The 19,254-nt window shown below is 45.8% G+C and overlaps 1 protein-coding gene across 2 annotated transcripts in view; it reads left to right on the forward strand.

Moving 5' to 3' along the window:
• The window catches only part of GDPD4 (glycerophosphodiester phosphodiesterase domain containing 4), a 225,002-nt gene that overhangs the window by 175,908 nt on the left and 29,840 nt on the right, over positions 1-19,254 (forward strand). For both annotated transcript variants that reach the window (XM_053708689.1, XM_053708688.1), the window contains one exon: positions 3,673-3,897. In XM_053708689.1, coding sequence (XP_053564664.1) covers positions 3,673-3,897 — 225 coding nt within the window. The remainder of the gene's footprint in view (positions 1-3,672; positions 3,898-19,254) is intronic.

Below are 19,254 nucleotides of genomic sequence, written 5' to 3' on the forward strand. Positions count from 1 at the left end.
TAAGGACTTAATATTCTTCTGATTATACTTCAGTTTGTGATATTGTAAAAAAATATTTCCCTATTTTGTTGGGGGATATTGGTTTGAAAGATACTGTTGAAAAAGGGTTTAGGTGTGTATACTCTCGAAATCTTACCTTGGGCAATATTCTTGCCCCCAGCCAGTTACCAAGCTTGAAGAGAAACACAGGGTCTTGGTTACTAGTAAACGGCACATACAAATGTGGTAACCATAGATGTAAAGCCTGTGATTTTCTGACTGAGGGCCGAGAATTCTACTCTTGTGTTTCACGCAAATCATTTCTCACAAAAGGCTGTGTCAAATGCTCGACTAGTTATGTCATTTACTTAATTGAGTGTACAGAACACTCAAAACAGTATGTTGGCATGACTAGTCGAGACGTTGGAACCCGTATACGTGAACATTTGGGCTACATTAAATATGACAAACCCTGTTCAGCACTGTCTAGGCATTTTCTGGAAGTACATCAAAAGGACGTTACTTCCTTTAAATGGAGAGTAATTGAGGCAATAACATTACCCACCAGAGGTGGAGATAAAGATCAAATCTTAGCACGTCAAGAAGTCTATTGGATTATGAAATTAAAAACACAAATCCCCCATGGTTTTAATTCAGAATATGATATTATTAACCTTTTAAAGCCGTTATGCCGTTCCATTCCGTCATAATTAGACTGGGCTTTAAAGCCGTTATGACGGAATGGAACGTCATAACTAACGGCTGTCCTGAAGCCTTCTGTGCTTCAGGGATTTAATCGCGGTCTGGAGGGCGTTCCTAGGATTGTAGGGACGCCCCCCAGATGCGATCCAATAATTGAAATCTCGCGATCGTATGCACGATCGCGTAGTTTCAATTTGTCTACATCGGAACAGTTGTTCCGATGTAGGCACTTTAACCCTGTCACGAAAGGGTTAATCATTGGAAATAAATATACAGTATTATTTATTGTTATTATTATTTTTTTGATGTATTTGTGTTAAGTATGGAGACTTGACAATCAGCATCTTTTTAGTTTGTGGATACATATATATGCAATTTTATCACTAGGAGTATTGAGGTTCTGAGCTTTACGTACAGTGTCAGCCATCCTTGTGTGTTCCACAAACACTGATGCTTTTACTGACATTATTATCTCATCATTTTGTTTTGTTATGCCGTTTTTCCATGTCTTTTTTCATGTCTCTATGCTTTTCATACATTCATACATTCATCCTTATATATTTATCACTAATTATATATATTCACTCTCAGACAGTTATATGCCAGATTGAATTTTAATTCTGAATTTTGAATATTGTTTGGATAAATTAGTGATATTTTGAAATTATAAGGTTTAAATAATAATGACATTATATAAATGATTATGAGTTTATTTCACACTTTTTTTCAATTTTTCATTTATTATCATAACATTGTTTTGTAATGAATGTATTTATTTATTTAATTATCAATGTATTGTTAATATCCTTTATCTGATGCCTCCCTTTGTATCCAACCTTCTAGCTTTGTATATGTAACTTTGGAGTGGTATGAGTTAAACTTATTGGAAGGAGTGTTCAGCACCGGCCAATACTTACTGAAAACATGCTTTTTAAACTTGTGATGCATTTGTTCTAATAGGTTTATGAATACGGCTCCTGCCGAAACGCATAAAACCTGTTAGTCTTTTATTCTAACATGTGTTTTAATGGATGTTACCAATAAAGTCTATTTTTATTCATTCTACCTACGGATCATGAACTATTTTTTTCGTATACACTCATACATACACACACTCATACATACACACTCACACATACACACACTCATACATACACACTCACACATACACACTCACACATACACACTCACACATACACACACTCATACATACACACTCACACATACACACACTCATACATACACACTCACACATACACACTCACACATACACACTCACACATACACACACTCATACATACACACTCACACATACATACACACTCACACATACACACACTCACACATACACACTCACACATACACACTCACACATACACACACTCATACATACACACTCACACATACACACTCACACATACACATACACACTCACACATACACACTCACACATACACACTCACACATACATACACACTCACACATACACACACTCATACATACACACTCACACATACACACACTCATACATACACACTCACACATACACACTCACACATACACACATACACATACTCATACATACACACTCACACATACACACACTCATACATACACACTCATACATACACACTCACACATACACACACACACTCACGCATACACACACTCATACATACACACTCACGCATACACACACTCATACATACACACTCACACATACACACTCACACATACACACTCACACATACACACTCATACATACACACTCACACATACACACTCACGCATACACACACTCATACATACACACACTCATACATACACACTCACACATACACACACTCATACATACACACACTCATACATACACACACTCATACATACACACTCACACATACACACACTCATACATACACACACTCATACATACACACTCACACATACACACACTCATACATACACACTCTTACATACACACACTCATACATACACACACTCATACATAAACACTCACACATACACACACTCATACATACACACACTCATACATACACACTCATACATACACACACTCATACATACACACACACACAATCACACATACACACACTCATACATACACACACTCATACATACACACTCATACATACACACACTCATACATACACACTCACACATACACACACTCATACATACACACACTCATACATACACACACTCATACATACACACACTCATACATACACACTCACACATACACACACTCATACATACACACACTCATACATACACACACTCACACATACACACACTCATACATACACACACTCATACATACACACTCACACATACACACACTCATACATACACACACTCATACATACACACACTCACGCATACACACATACATAAAGACACTCACACACTTACAATACACACACACTCACAATACATTATGACAATTTGTGAGTACCCCAAACACTTTTAAGGGACCCCCCATAAGAAGCACTGGGACTTACCTAGTGTAATGCAAACACAAGGGTTTTACAGATATTGGAATATTTAAGGATGGCAAAACTTAGCTAAGTAGAAAAAACTTAACTGTAAAGTAACCCATTTCGGTCCATAGCTACATTACTATTTTGATCAATTCTTGGCAGTGTTTGATCTAAAATAGATCTGTGAAATTTGCTATCTATCCATCTATCTATCTATCTATCTATCTATCTATCTATCTATCTATCTATCTATCTATCTATCTGTCTGTCTGTCTGTCTGTCTGTCTGTCTATCTGTCTTTCTATTTATCAAGCTTTCTATCTATCTATCTATCTATCTATCTATCTATCTATCTGTCTTTACTTGTCTGTCTGTTTGTCTGTATATATCTATCTATCTACCATTATCCTATATGTGAGTTATAGCATAAGCATGCAAGTAAAAGTTAATTAATTGTATTGAGATTTTGTTTTAATTTCTCCCCCCCCAGAAAAGACCATTTGCAGGTATGGTCTCTCTATCAGCTGAAGACGAACAAAAAGCAAGAAATCAATCAATTTACAAACTAAGTGACTTTCTGCAACTTGCTGATCGTGCCAATAAGTCAGTTCTTTTTGATCTTTACCGACCACCAAAGGATCATCCATACAGAGACTCCTGGATTAACAGGACCTTGGAAGTAATCCTTAATGAATCTTCTATTGATCCAAAGCTGGTATGTTATTTAATATTTATTTTTCATGGACAACGAATTAGGTTAAAACAAACCTGAAGAAATATATCCTTTCTATTAGCATTTTTTTTTAAATAATAAAATATTGCTACTAGTTAGATTTGATTTTATCACTGTTACCCTAGTGTCATGGCAACCACGAGTCAGTCCACAATTCCAGACGTGCCAGCCAGAATGTACTGTTTTGTGTGTGCTCACAACACTGCCTGAAATTTATAATTCCAGGTGGCTTGTACTTAGGCTTTCAGTAGAGCACCTATTGTTTTAAAGGAAAGAGTGTTACTTTTAAGCAGCTGAGCATTTGTCTGATGCTCTGCTGTACCATTTTGCCTCCTTAAAGGGACAGTCAAGTCCAAAAAAACTTTCATGATTTAAATAGGGCATGTCATTTTAAACAAATTTCCAATTTACTTTTATCACCAATTTTGCTTTGCTCTCTTTGTATTCTTAGTTGAAAGCTAAACCTAGGAGGTTTGTATGCTAATTTCTTAGACCTTGAAACTGCCTCTAACCTGAATGCATTTTGAACACTAGAGGGCATTAGTTCATGTTTTTCATATAGATAACATAGAGCTCATGCACGTGAAGTTACCCTGGAAAGAGCACTGATTGGCTAAAATGCAAGTCTGTCAAAAGAACTGAAATAAGGGGGCAGTTTGCAGAGGCATAGATAGAAGGTAATCAAAGAGGTAAAAAGTGTATTTCTATAACAGTGTTGGTTATGAACAACTGAGGAATGGGTAATAAAGGGATTATCTTTCTTTTTAAACAACAAAAATTCTGGTGTTGACTGTCCCTTTAACCATTTCCTGTGTTCATATGTTCCTTTGTTTTGTTATACCAGAAGTAACAGCCCGGTGTTCCTGTTCTCAGCAGTGACAGCCCTGTGTTCCTGCTCTCAGCAGTGACAGCCCTGTGCTCCTGTTCTCAGCAGTAACAGCCATGTGTTCCTATTCTCAATAGTGACAGCCTTGTGTTTCTGTTATCAGCAGTGACTGTTCTCAGCAGTGACAGACCAGTGTTCCTGTTCTCAGCAGTAACAGCCCTCTGTGTTCCTGTTCTCAGCAGTGACAGCCCTGTGTTCCTGTTCTCAGCAGTGACAGACCTGTGTACCTGTTCTCAGCAGTGACAGACCTGTGTTCCTGTTCTCATTCGTGACAACCCTGTGTTCCTGTTCTCAGCACTGACAGCCCTGTGTTCCTGTTCTCAGCAGTGACAGTCCTGTGTTATTTTTCTCAGCAGTGACAGCCCCGTGTTCCTGTTCTCAGCACTGACAGCCCTGTGTTCCTGTTCTCAGCAGTGACAGCCCTGTGTTCCTGTTCTTAGCAGTGACAGCCCTGTGATACTGTTCTCAGCACTGACAGCCCTGTGTTCCTGTTCTCAATAGTAACAGCCCTGTGTTCCTGTTCTCAGCACTGACAGCCCTGTGTTCCTGTTTTTAATAGTGACAGCCCTGTGTTCCTGTTTTTAATAGTGACAGCCCTGTGTTCCTGTTCTCAGCAGTGCCAGCCCTGTGTTTTTGTTCTCAGCCCAATGTTCCTGTTCTCAGCAGTAACAGCTCTGTGATCCTGTTCTCAATAGTGACAGCCTTGTGTTCCTGTTCTCAGCAGTGACTGTTCTCAGCAGTGACAGACCTGTGTTTCTGTTCTCAATAGTGACAGCCCTGTGTTCCTGTTCTCAGTCGTGCCAGCCCTGTGTTTGTTCTCAGCCCTGTGTTCCTGTTCTCAGCAGTAACAGCCATGTGTTCCTGTTCTCAATAGTGACAGCCTTGTGTTCCTGTTCTCAGCAGTGACTGTTGTCAGCAGTGACAAACCTGTGTTCCTGTTCTCAGCACTGACAGTCCTGTGTTCCTGTTCTCAGCACTGACAGTCCTGTGTTCCTGTTCTCAGCAGTGACAGTCCTGTGTTATTGTTCTCAGCAGTGACAGCCCTGTGTTCATGTTCTCAGCACTGACATCCCGTGTTCCTTTTCTCAGCACTGACAGTCCTGTGTTCCTGTTCTCAGCAGTGACAGCCCTGTGCTCCTGTTCTCAGCAGTGACAGCCCCGTGTTCCTGTTCTCAGCAGTGACAGCTCCATGTTCCTGTTCTCAGCAGTGACAGCCCCGTGTGCCTGTTCTTAGCAGTAACAGCCCTGTGTTCCTGTCCTCAGCACTGACAGCCCTGTGTTCCTGTTCTCATTAGTGACAGCCCTGTGTTCCTGTTCTTAGCAGTGAGAGCCCTGTGTTCCTGTTCTCAGCAGTGCCAGCCCTGTGTTCCTGTTCTCAGCAGTGACAGCCCTGTATTCCTGTTCTCAGCAGTGCCAGCCCTGTGTTCCTGTTCTCAGCAGTGAGAGCCCTGCGTTCTTGTTCTCAGCAGTGACAGCCCTGTGTTCCTTTTCTCAGCAGTGACAGCCCTGTGTTCCTGTTCTCAGCAGTGACAGCTCTGTGTCCCTGTTCTCAGCAGTAACAGCCCTGTGTTACTGTTCTCAGCACTGACAGCCCTGTGTTCCTATTCTCAGCTGTGACAGCCCGTGTTCGTGTTCTCAGCAGTGACAGCCCTGTATTCCTGTTCTCAGCTGTGACAGCCCTGTGTTACTGTTCTCAGCTGTGACAGCCCTGTGTTACTGTTCTCAGTTGTGACATACCCGTGTTCCTGTTCTCAGCACTGACAGCCCCGTGTTCCTGTTCTCAGCACTGACAGCCCTGTGTTCCTGTTCTCAGCACTGACAGCCCTGTGTCCCTGTTCTCAGCAGTGACAGCCCTGTTTTTCCGTTCTCAGCAGTGACAGCCCCGTGTTCCTGTTCTCAGTAGTGACAGCCCCGTGTTCCTGTTCTCAGCACTGACAGCCCCGTGTTCCTGTTCTCAGCACTGACAGCCCCGTGTCCCTGTTCTCAGCACTGACAGCCCCGTGTTCCTGTTCTCAGCAGTGACAGCCCGTGTTCCTGTTCTTAGCAATGACAGCTCCGTGTTCCTGTTCTCAGCACTGACAGCCCCGTGTTCCTGTTCTCAGCACTGACAGCCCTGTGTTCCTGTTCTCAGCAATGGCAGCCCTGTGTTCCTGTTCTCAGCACTGACAGCCCTGTGCTCCTGTTCTCAGCATTGACAGCCCTGTGCTCCTGTTCTCAGCACTGACAGCCCTATGTTAATGTTCTCAGCACTGACAGCCCTGTGTTCCTGATCTCAATAGTGACAGCCCTGTGTTCCTGTTCTCAGCAGTGCCAGCCCTGTGTTCCTGTTCTCAGCAGTGCCAGCCCTGTGTTTTTGTTCTCAGCCCTATGTTCCTGTTCTTAGCAGTAACAGCCCTGTGTTCCTGTTCTCAATAGTGACAGCCTTGTGTTCCTGTTCTCAGCAATGACTGTTCTCAGCAGTGACAGACCTGTGTTTCTGTTCTCAATAGTGACAGCCCTGTGTTGCTGTTCTCAGCAGTGCCAGCCCTGTATTTTTGTTTGCAGCCCTGTGTTCCTGTTCTCAGCAGTGACAGCCCTGTGTTCCTGTTCTCAATAGTGACAGCCTTGTGTTCCTGTTCTAAGCACTGACTGTTCTCAGCAGTGACAGCCCAGTGTTCCTGTTTTTAGCAGTGACAGCTCCGTGTTCCTGTTCTCAGCAGTGACAGCCCTGTGTTACTGCTCTCAGCAGTGACAGGCGTGTGTTCCTGTTTTCAGCACTGACAGCCTGTGTTCCTGTTCTCAGCAGTGACAGCCCTGTGTTACTGCTCTCAGCAGTGACAGGCATGTGTTCCTGTTTTCAGCAGTGACAGGCCTGTGTTCCTGTTCTCAGCAGTGACAGCCCCGTGTTCCTGTTCTCAGCAGTGACAGCCTTGTGTTACTGTTCTCAGCACTGACAGCCCCGTGTTCCTGTTCTCAATAGTGACAGCCTTGTGTTCCTGTTCTCAGCAGTGACTGTTCTCAGCAGTGACAGACCTGTGTTCCTGTTCTCAGCAGTAACAGCCCTGTGTTCCTTTTCTCTGCAGTTACAGCCCTGTGTTCCTGTTCTCATTAGTGACAGCCCTGTGTTACTGTTCTCAGCTGTGACAGCCCTGTGTTACTGTTCTCAGCTGTGACAGCCCTGTGTTACTGTTCTCAGCTGTGACAACCCTGTGTTCCTGTTCTCAGCACTGACAGCCCTGTGTTACTGTTCTCAGCTGTGACAGCCGGTATTCCTGTTCTCAGCACTGACAGCCCCGTGTCCCTGTTCTCAGCAGTGACAGCCCCATGTTCCTGTTCTCAGCAGTGACAGCCCTGTGTTCCTGTTCTCAGAAATGACAGCTCTGTGTACCTGTTCTCAGCAGTGACAGCCCTGTGTTACTGTTCTCAGCACTGACAGCCCTGTGTTCCTGTTCTCAGCTGTGACAGCCCGTGTTCCTGTTTTCAGCAGTGACAGCCCTGTGTTCCTGTTCTCAGCAGTGACAGCCCCGTGTCCCTGTTCTCAGCACTGACAGCCCCGTGTTCCTGTTCTCAGCAGTGACAGCCCGTGTTCCTGTTCTTAGCAATGACAGCTCCGTGTTCCTTTTCTCAGCACTGACAGCCCCGTGTTCATGTTCTCAGCACTGACAGCCCTGTGTTCCTGTTCTCAGCAATGGCAGCCCTGTGTTCCTGTTCTCAGCACTGACAGCCCTGTGCTCCTGTTCTCAGCACTGACAGCCCTGGGCTCCTGTTCTCAGCACTGACAGCCCTATGTTAATGTTCTCAGCACTTACAGCCCTGTGTTCCTGATCTCAATAGTGACAGCCCTGTGTTCCTGTTCTCAGCTGTGACAGCCCTGTGTTCCTGTTCTCAGCTGTAACAGCCCTGTGTTACTGTTCTCAGCTGTGACATCCCCGTGTTCCTGTTCTCAGCACTGACAGCCCCGTGTTCCTGTTCTCAGCACTGACAGACCTGTGTTCCTGTTCTCAGCACTGACAGCCCTGTGTCCCTGTTCTCAGCAGTGACAGCCCCGTTTTTCTGTTCTCAGCAGTGACAGCCCCGTGTTCCTGTTCTCAGTATTGACAGCCCCGTGTTCCTGTTCTCAGCACTGACAGCCCCGTGTCCCTGTTCTCAGCACTGACAGCCCCGTGTTCCTGTTCTCAGCAGTGACAGCCCGTGTTCCTGTTCTTAGCAATGACAGCTCCGTGTTCCTTTTCTCAGCACTGACAGCCCCGTGTTCATGTTCTCAGCACTGACAGCCCTGTGTTCCTGTTCTCAGCAATGGCAGCCCTGTGTTCCTGTTCTCAGCACTGACAGCCCTGTGCTCCTGTTCTCAGCACTGACAGCCCTGGGCTCCTGTTCTCAGCACTGACAGCCCTATGTTAATGTTCTCAGCACTTACAGCCCTGTGTTCCTGATCTCAATAGTGACAGCCCTGTGTTCCTGTTCTCAGCACTGACAGCCCTGTGTTCCTGTTCTCAGCAGTGCCAGCCCTGTGTTTTTGTTCTCAGCCCTATGTTCCTGTTCTCAGCAGTAACAGCCCTGTGTTCCTGTTCTCAATAGTGACAGCCTTGTGTTCCTGTTCTCAGCAGTGACTGTTCTCAGCAGTGACAGACCTGTGTTTCTGTTCTCAATAGTGACAGTCCTGTGTTCCTGTTCTCAGCAGTGCCAGCCCTGTATTTTTGTTTGCAGCCCTGTGTTCCTGTTCTCAGCGGTAACAGCCCTGTGTTCCTGTTCTCAATAGTGACAGCCTTGTGTTCCTGTTCTAAGCACTGACTGTTCTCAGCAGTGACAGACCTGTGTTCCTGTTCTCAGCAGTAACAGCCCTGTGTTCCTGTTCTCAGCAGTGACAGCTCTGTGTTCCTGTTCTCATTAGTGACAGCCCTGTGTTCCTGTTCTCAGCAGTGACAGTCCTGTGTTATTGTTCTCAGCAGTGACAGCTCTGTGTTCCTGTTCTCAGCAGTGACAGCCCTGTATTCCTGTTCTCAGCTGTGAGAGCCCTGTGTTCCTGTTCTCAGCAGTAACAGCCCTGTGTTCCTGTTCTCAGCAGTGACAGCTCTGTGTTCCTATTCTCATTAGTGATAGCCCTGTGTTCCTGTTCTCAGCAGTAAAAGCCCTGTGTTCCTGTTCTCAGCAGTAACAGCCCTGTGTTCCTGTTCTCAGCAGTGACAGTACTGTGTTATTGTTCTCAGCAGTGACAGCCCGTGTTCCTGTTCTCAGCAGTGACAGCCCTGTGTTCCTGTTCTCAGCTGTGACAGCCCTTTGTTCCTGTTCTCAGCTGTGACAGCCCTGTGTTACTGTTCTCAGCTGTGACAGCCCTGTGTTACTGTTCTCAGCTGTGACAGCCCTGTGTTACTGTTCTCAGCTGTGACAACCCTGTGTTCCTGTTCTCAGCACTGACAACCCCGTGTCCCTGTTCTCAGCAGTGACAGCCCCATGTTCCTGTTCTCAGCAGTGACAGCCCCGTGGTCCTGTTCCCAGAAGTGACAGCTCTGTGTCCCTGTTCTCAGCAGTGACAGCACTGTGTTACTGTTCTCAGCACTGACAGCCCTGTGTTCCTGTTCTCAGCACTGACAGCCCTGTGTTCCTGTTCTCAGCTGTGACAGCCCGTGTTCCTGTTCTCAGCAGTGACAGGCCTGCGTTCCTGTTCTCAGCTGTGACAGCCCTGCGTTACTGTTCTCAGCTGTGACAGCCCTGTGTTCCTGTTCTCAGCACTGACAGCCCTGTGTTCATGTTCTCAGCACTGACAGCCCTGTGTCCCTGTTCTCAGCAGTGACAGCCCGTTTTTCCGTTCTCAGCAGTGACAGCCCCGTGTTCCTGTTCTGAGTAGTGACAGCCCCGTGTCCCTGTTCTCAGCAGTGACAGCCCTGTGTTCCTGTTCTCAGCAGTGACAGCCCCGTGTTCCTGTTCTTAGCAATGACAGCTCCGTGTTCCTGTTCTCAGCAGTGACAGCTCCGTGTTCCTGTTCTCAGCAGTGACAGCCCTGTGTTACTGTCCTCAGCTGTGACAGCCCTGTGTTCCTGTTATCAGCAGTGACATCCCTGTGTTACTGTTCTCAGCTGTGACAGCCCCGTGTTGCTGTTTTTAGCAGTGACAGCTCCATGTTCCTGTTCTCAGCAGTGACAGCCCTGTGTTACTGCTCTCAGCAGTGACAGGCCTGTGTTCCTGTTTTCAGCAGTGACAGGCCTGTGTTCCTGTTCTCAGCAGTGACAGCCCTGTGTTCCTGTTCTCAGCACTGACAGCCCCGTGTTCCTGATCTCAATAGTGACCTTGTGTTCCTGTTCTCAGCAGTGACTGTTCTCAGGAGTGACAGACCTGTGTTCCTGTTCTCAGCAGTAACAGCCCTGTGTTCCTGTTCTCTGCAGTAACAGCCCTGTGTTCCTGTTCTCATTAGTGACAGCCCTGTGTTACTGTTCTCAGCAGTGACAGCCCTGTATTCCTGTTCTCAGCAGTGACAGCCCTGTATTCCTGTTCTCAGCAGTGACAGCACTGTGTTCCTGTTTTCAGCACTGACAGCCCTGTGTTCCTGTTCTCAGCACTGACAGCCCCGTGCCCCTGTTCTCAGCAGTGACAGCCCCATGTTCCTGTTCTCAGCAGTGACAGCCCTGTGTTCCTGTTCTCAGAAATGACAGCTCTGTGTACCTGTTCTCAGCAGTGACAGCCCTGTGTTACTGTTCTCAGCACTGACAGCCCTGTGTTCCTGTTCTCAGCTGTGACAGCCCGTGTTCCTGTTTTCAGCAGTGACAGCCCTGTGTTCCTGTTCTCAGCTGTGACAGCCCTGTGTTCCTGTTCTCAGCTGTGACAGCCCTGTGTTCCTGTTCTCAGCTGTAACAGCCCTGTGTTACTGTTCTCAGCTGTGACATCCCCGTGTTCCTGTTCTCAGCACTGACAGCCCCGTGTTCCTGTTCTCAGCACTGACAGACCTGTGTTCCTGTTCTCAGCACTGACAGCCCTGTGTCCCTGTTCTCAGCAGTGACAGCCCCGTTTTTTTGTTCTCAGCAGTGACAGCCCCGTGTTCCTGTTCTCAGTATTGACAGCCCCGTGTTCCTGTTCTCAGCACTGACAGCCCCGTGTCCCTGTTCTCAGCACTGACAGCCCCGTGTTCCTGTTCTCAGCACTGACAGCCCTGTGTTCCTGTTCTCAGCAATGGCAGCCCTGTGTTCCTGTTCTCAGCACTGACAGCCCTGTGCTCCTGTTCTCAGCACTGACAGCCCTATGTTAATGTTCTCAGCACTTACAGCCCTGTGTTCCTGATCTCAATAGTGACAGCCCTGTGTTCCTGTTCTCAGCACTGACAGCCCTGTGTTCCTGTTCTCAGCAGTGCCAGCCCTGTGTTTTTGTTCTCAGCCCTATGTTCCTGTTCTCAGCAGTAACAGCCCTGTGTTCCTGTTCTCAATAGTGACAGCCTTGTGTTCCTGTTCTCAGCAGTGACTGTTCTCAGCAGTGACAGACCTGTGTTTCTGTTCTCAATAGTGACAGTCCTGTGTTCCTGTTCTCAGCAGTGCCAGCCCTGTATTTTTGTTTGCAGCCCTGTGTTCCTGTTCTCAGCGGTAACAGCCCTGTGTTCCTGTTCTCAATAGTGACAGCCTTGTGTTCCTGTTCTAAGCACTGACTGTTCTCAGCAGTGACAGACCTGTGTTCCTGTTCTCAGCAGTAACAGCCCTGTGTTCCTGTTCCCAGCAGTGACAGCTCTGTGTTCCTGTTCTCATTAGTGACAGCCCTGTGTTCCTGTTCTCAGCAGTGACAGTCCTGTGTTATTGTTCTCAGCAGTGACAGCTCTGTGTTCCTGTTCTCAGCAGTGACAGCCCTGTATTTCTGTTCTTAGCTGTGAGAGCCCTGTGTTCCTGTTCTCAGCAGTAACAGCCCTGTGTTCCTGTTCTCAGCAGTGACAGCTCTGTGTTCCTGTTCTCATTAGTGATAGCCCTGTGTTCCTGTTCTCAGCAGTAACAGCCCTGTGTTCCTGTTCTCAGCAGTAACAGCCCTGTGTTCCTGTTCTCAGCAGTGACATACTGTGTTATTGTTCTCAGCAGTGACAGCCCGTGTTCCTGTTCTCAGCAGTGACAGCCCTGTGTTCCTGTTCTCAGCTGTGACAGCCCTTTGTTCCTGTTCTCAGCTGTGACAGCCCTGTGTTCCTGTTCTCAGCTGTGACAGCCCTGTGTTAATATTCTCAGCTGTGACAGCCCTGTGTTACTGTTCTCAGCTGTGACAACCCTGTGTTCCTGTTCTCAGCACTGACAGCCCCGTGTCCCTGTTCTCAGCAGTGACAGCCCCATGCTCCTGTTCTCAGCAGTGACAGCCCCGTGGTCCTGTTCCCAGAAGTGACAGCTCTGTGTCCCTGTTCTCAGCAGTGACAGCCCTGTGTTACTGTTCTCAGCACTGACAGCCCTGTGTTCCTGTTCTCAGCACTGACAGCACTGTGTTCCTGTTCTCAGCAGTGACAGGCCTGCGTTCCTGTTCTCAGCTGTGACAGGCCTGCGTTCCTGTTCTCAGCTGTGACAGCCCTGCGTTACTGTTCTCAGCTGTGACAGCCCTGTGTTACTGTTCTCAGCTGTGACATCCCCGTGTTCCTGTTCTCAGCACTGACAGCCCTGTGTTCATGTTCTCAGCACTGACAGCCCTGTGTCCCTGTTCTCAGCAGTGACAGCCCCGTTTTTCCGTTCTCAGCAGTGACAGCCCCGTGTTCCTGTTCTGAGTAGTGACAGCCCCGTGTCCCTGTTCTCAGCAGTGACAGCCCCGTGTTCCTGTTCTCAGCACTGACAGCCCTGTGTTCCTGTTCTCAGCAGTGCCAGCCCTGTGTTTTTGTTCTCAGCCCTATGTTCCTGTTCTCAGCAGTAACAGCCCTGTGTTCCTGTTCTCAATAGTGACAGCCTTGTGTTCCTGTTCTCAGCAGTGACTGTTCTCAGCAGTGACAGACCTGTGTTTCTGTTCTCAATAGTGACAGTCCTGTGTTCCTGTTCTCAGCAGTGCCAGCCCTGTATTTTTGTTTGCAGCCCTGTGTTCCTGTTCTCAGCGGTAACAGCCCTGTGTTCCTGTTCTCAATAGTGACAGCCTTGTGTTCCTGTTCTAAGCACTGACTGTTCTCAGCAGTGACAGACCTGTGTTCCTGTTCTCAGCAGTAACAGCCCTGTGTTCCTGTTCCCAGCAGTGACAGCTCTGTGTTCCTGTTCTCATTAGTGACAGCCCTGTGTTCCTGTTCTCAGCAGTGACAGTCCTGTGTTATTGTTCTCAGCAGTGACAGCTCTGTGTTCCTGTTCTCAGCAGTGACAGCCCTGTATTTCTGTTCTTAGCTGTGAGAGCCCTGTGTTCCTGTTCTCAGCAGTAACAGCCCTGTGTTCCTGTTCTCAGCAGTGACAGCTCTGTGTTCCTGTTCTCATTAGTGATAGCCCTGTGTTCCTGTTCTCAGCAGTAACAGCCATGTGTTCCTGTTCTCAGCAGTAACAGCCCTGTGTTCCTGTTCTCAGCAGTGACATACTGTGTTATTGTTCTCAGCAGTGACAGCCCGTGTTCCTGTTCTCAGCAGTGACAGCCCTGTGTTCCTGTTCTCAGCTGTGACAGCCCTTTGTTCCTGTTCTCAGCTGTGACAGCCCTGTGTTCCTGTTCTCAGCTGTGACAGCCCTGTGTTAATATTCTCAGCTGTGACAGCCCTGTGTTACTGTTCTCAGCTGTGACAACCCTGTGTTCCTGTTCTCAGCACTGACAGCCCCGTGTCCCTGTTCTCAGCAGTGACAGCCCCATGTTCCTGTTCTCAGCAGTGACAGCCCCGTGGTCCTGTTCCCAGAAGTGACAGCTCTGTGTCCCTGTTCTCAGCAGTGACAGCCCTGTGTTACTGTTCTCAGCACTGACAGCCCTGTGTTCCTGTTCTCAGCACTGACAGCACTGTGTTCCTGTTCTCAGCAGTGACAGGCCTGCGTTCCTGTTCTCAGCTGTGACAGGCCTTCGTTCCTGTTCTCAGCTGTGACAGCCCTGCGTTACTGTTCTCAGCTGTGACAGCCCTGTGTTACTGTTCTCAGCTGTGACATCCCCGTGTTCCTGTTCTCAGCACTGACAGCCCTGTGTTCATGTTCTCAGCACTGACAGCCCTGTGTCCCTGTTCTCAGCAGTGACAGCCCCGTTTTTCCGTTCTCAGCAGTGACAGCCCCGTGTTCCTGTTCTGAGTAGTGACAGCCCCGTGTCCCTGTTCTCAGCAGTGACAGCCCCGTGTTCCTGTTCTCAGCAGTGACAGCCCAGTGTTCCTGTTCTTAGCAATGACAGCTCCGTGTTCCTGTTCTCAGCAGTGACAGCTCCGTGTTCCTGTTCTCAGCAGTGACAGCCCTGTGTTACTGTCCTCAGCTGTGACAGCCCTGTGTTCCTGTTATCAGCAGTGACATCCCTGTGTTACTGTTCTCAGCTGTGACAGCCCCGTGTTGCTGTTTTTAGCAGTGACAGCTCCATGTTCCTGTTCTCAGCAGTGACAGCCCTGTGTTACTGCTCTCAGCAGTGACAGGCCTGTATTCCTGTTTTCAGCAGTGACAGGCCTGTGTTCCTGTTCTCAGCAGTGACAGCCCTGTGTTCCTGTTCTCAGCACTGACAGCCCCGTGTTCCTGATCTCAATAGTGACCTTGTGTTCCTGTTCTCAGCAGTGACTGTTCTCAGGAGTGACAGACCTGTGTTCCTGTTCTCAGCAGTAACAGCCCTGTGTTCCTGTTCTCTGCAGTAACAGCCCTGTGTTCCTGTTCTCATTAGTGACAGCCCTGTGTTACTGTTCTCAGCAGTGACAGCCCTGTATTCCTGTTCTCAGCAGTGACAGCCCTGTATTCCTGTTCTCAGCAGTGACAGCACTGTGTTCCTGTTTTCAGCACTGACAGCCCTGTGTTCCTGTTCTCAGCACTGTCAGCCCTGTGTTCCTGTTCTCAGCACTGACAGCCCTGTGTTCTTGTTCTCAACACTGACAGCCCTGTGTTCCTGTTCTCAGCACTGTCAGCCCTGTGTTCCTGTTCTCAGCACTGACTGCCTTGTGTTCCTGTTCTCAGCACTGTCAGCCCTGTGTTCCTGTTCTCAGCACTGACAGCCTTGTGTTCCTGTTCTCAGCACTGTCAGCCCTGTGTTCCTGTTCTCAGCACTGACAGCCCTGTGTTCCTGGTTTAAGCATTACAACCTCTTATTCTGAGTGTATTCTGCTGGCTTTGTTTATAAGCAAGCATTTGTTACTTGACCTCTTTCTGTGAGTCTGTGCTACAAGGATATACTTAAGCAAACCTTAAAGAGACATGAAACCCAACATTTTCTTTCATCCTAGATAGACCATACAATTTTAAAAAAACTTTCTAGTTTAATTCTATCATCAAATTTGTTTAATTCTCTTTGTGTTATTCAGCAGCTTGCTCGCAGTAGTGGCATTCCTGTTCCTTAGCCTACCTAGGTATACTTTTTTTTTTTATGCTTAGGGGACGAATTATCAAGCTTCGTATGGAGCTTGATGCCACTTGTCTAAAGACATCAACCCGATCAGGGAGCGGCATTGCAATGATAAATGCCGACAGTGAATGCTGTTGGCATTTATCAATGTGCAGCGGACATGATACACTACATCGTATGATGTCCGCTTGCACATTAATAAAAATTCCCCAAAGTGTGATAACATAGTGCCTGATGATCAGAAATTTTGCAACTTGGTGAGAAATTATAGTGTAGACTTTACAGGTGCTGAACTCACTGAATGTTCTAAGAAAAAGGGCGAACCTGGAAGTCACAAAAAGAATAGAGCTGACTCTCAGCTAGATTACGAGTTTTGCTCTACGGCTATACCTGTGAAAAATTGGCCATTGCGCGTGGAATGGCCGGGAACGCATATTTCGAGGTGCGGCGATATAGCTATACCGCAAGCATTTTAGCCTGTAAAAAAATAACATTTGAGTGCGGGATTTTTCTAAACTACCTATTAACCCCTAAACCGCCGCCCTCCCGCATCTCAAACACTATATTAAACTTATTAACCCCTAATCTGCCGCCCACATCACAACTATTAAATAAACCTTTTAATCCCTAATCCACCGCCCCCTGACATCGCCGACACAAAATAAACATATTAACCCCTAAACCCTGCCCTCCCGCCTCGCAAATACTATAATAAATGTATTAATCCCTTATCTGCCGCCCACCCACATTGCGACTATTAAATAAACCTATTAACCCCTAAACCGCCGCCCCCGCATCGCAAATACTATAATAAATTTATTAACCCCTAATCTGCCACCCACCCACATCGCTGACACTACACTAAACCTATTAACTCCTAAACCACCAGACCCCCGCAAAACACTAAATTAAACTATTTACCCCTAAACTTAACACCCCCCTAACTTTATATTAAAAGTTACAATATAACTATCTTAACATAAATAAAAACTTACCTGTGAAATAAAAAAAACTAACATTAAACTATAAATTAACCTAACATTACTATTCTAATAAAATAAAAAAATTACCAATTAAAAACCTAAATTTAAAATGTAAAAAAACCTAATATCAAAAAAATTAAACTATCTAACATTACAAAAAATAATAAACGAAATTATCAAAAATAAAAACAATTACACCTAATCTAATAGTCCTATAAAAATAAAAAGCCCCCCAAAATAAAAACACACCCTAACCTACAATAAACTACCAATAGTCCTTAAAAGGGCCTTCTGTGGGGCATTGCCCTAAGTTAAACAGCTCTTTTACCTGAAAAAAAATACGTCCCCCAACAGTAAAATCCCCCACCCAACCAATCCCCCATAATAAAAAACCTAAGTCTAAAAAAAAACCTAAGCTACCCATTGCCCCTAAAGGGGCATTTGTATGGGCATTGCCCTTAAAAGGGCATTCAGCTCTTTTACTGCCCTTAAAAGGGCATTCAGCTCTTTTACAAGCCCAAAGTCCTAATCTTAAAAAAAAACCACCCCAAAAATTAAAAAAAACCTAAACCCATAAAATCTACGCATGGTTTCTGAAGTCCGGACATCCATCTTTATCCTATTGGCTGATTTAAATTTGAAGAATCAAATCAGCCAATAGGAATGCAAGGTACGCCATTTTAAAATGGGTACTTTGCATTCAACTTCAGTGTACAGCGGTGATCGTATGAAGAGGATGCAGGATGTCATCTCCGTCCAGGATAGCTCCACTCTGCTCCACGCCACCGGGATGAAGATAGAAGATGTCCCGAGATGGATGAAGGTGTCGCCACCTGGATGAAGACTTCTCACCACCTGGATGAAGACTTCTCGCTGCCTGGATGGAGATGGATGTCCGGACTTCAGGAACTAAACCTATGTGGTCAAAATTCTTACTCAATGAGAAGGAATATAATAAAATCCCCCAGTAACAAAGTCAACTGCACTGATATAATGAGTTTTGTAAGGGACAACACTAAATAATTATTGCAAACAGAAATAATTATGCTTTTTCTAGATATCAGACAAACACACTGTTTGATAAGATTGAATGCCATATGGCATGAAACCCAATTTTTTTTTTCATGATTCAGATAGAACAAACAGTTTTAAAAAACTTTACAATTTACTTCTATTATCTAATTTGCTTCATTCTCTTGGTACCCTTTGCTGAAAGCATATCTAGAGGTTCAGGAGCTTAGAGCTAGCTGCTGTTTGGTGGCTGACCTTGTATGAACATTTTCATTGACTTACACATGTATTCAGCTAGCTCCCAGGAGTGCATTGCTGCTTCTTTAATAAAAAAAAACAAGAGAATGAAACAAAATTGATAACAGAAGTAAAATGGAAGTAAAAAGTTGTTTAAAAATGCATAATATATCTGAATCATGAAAGAAAATGTTTGAGTTTTATGTCCCTAATTTAATAATAATAAATGTGTATGAAAACATTATTCAAACAAATATATACAGATCCATTAGTGTTCATTCAGAAGTGTATTATGCTATGTTACATGCCCACAATTGGTAGGAAATGTAGAGCAAATACAAGCAGATATGTAAGAACACTGCTAAAAAAATGTAACACTGTAGCTGATAGAATGATTAACCCTTTAAGGAGACCAGTGACGTACCTGGTCTTCCTATGGGGCTTGCACTTTTAATAGCGCGGTTTTGCTGCCAGCGGCACGCCATTATATCCACAAAAAAAATAGCGATGTACAGGGTATGTCGTGGTCATTAAGAGGTTAAACAGTTTGCCAAAATTGGCAACAGGACTAAATGATACAAACTCATATTGAAATTCAGAGTATAACTAAGGTAAACAAAAAAATTCTTATACTTAGCATGAATAAGGGCTATTTGCCTAGAAGCCAGCAAAAGTATGAGCTGCAAAAAGCACATTGTAGATAAAACCTGTAGTGCACATACTCAGAGGTCAGGTATTAAGGCTAAAGAAGGGTCAGGAATCTCAGGTTTGCTGAGGATTTGTAGTGGTACAAGCTTGCAGTAGTGATTGGCCTGAATGAGGCTTGGTAGTGTA

The sequence above is a fragment of the Bombina bombina genome, chromosome 3 (assembly GCF_027579735.1).
Source record: "Bombina bombina isolate aBomBom1 chromosome 3, aBomBom1.pri, whole genome shotgun sequence".
Taxonomy (NCBI): domain Eukaryota; kingdom Metazoa; phylum Chordata; class Amphibia; order Anura; family Bombinatoridae; genus Bombina; species Bombina bombina.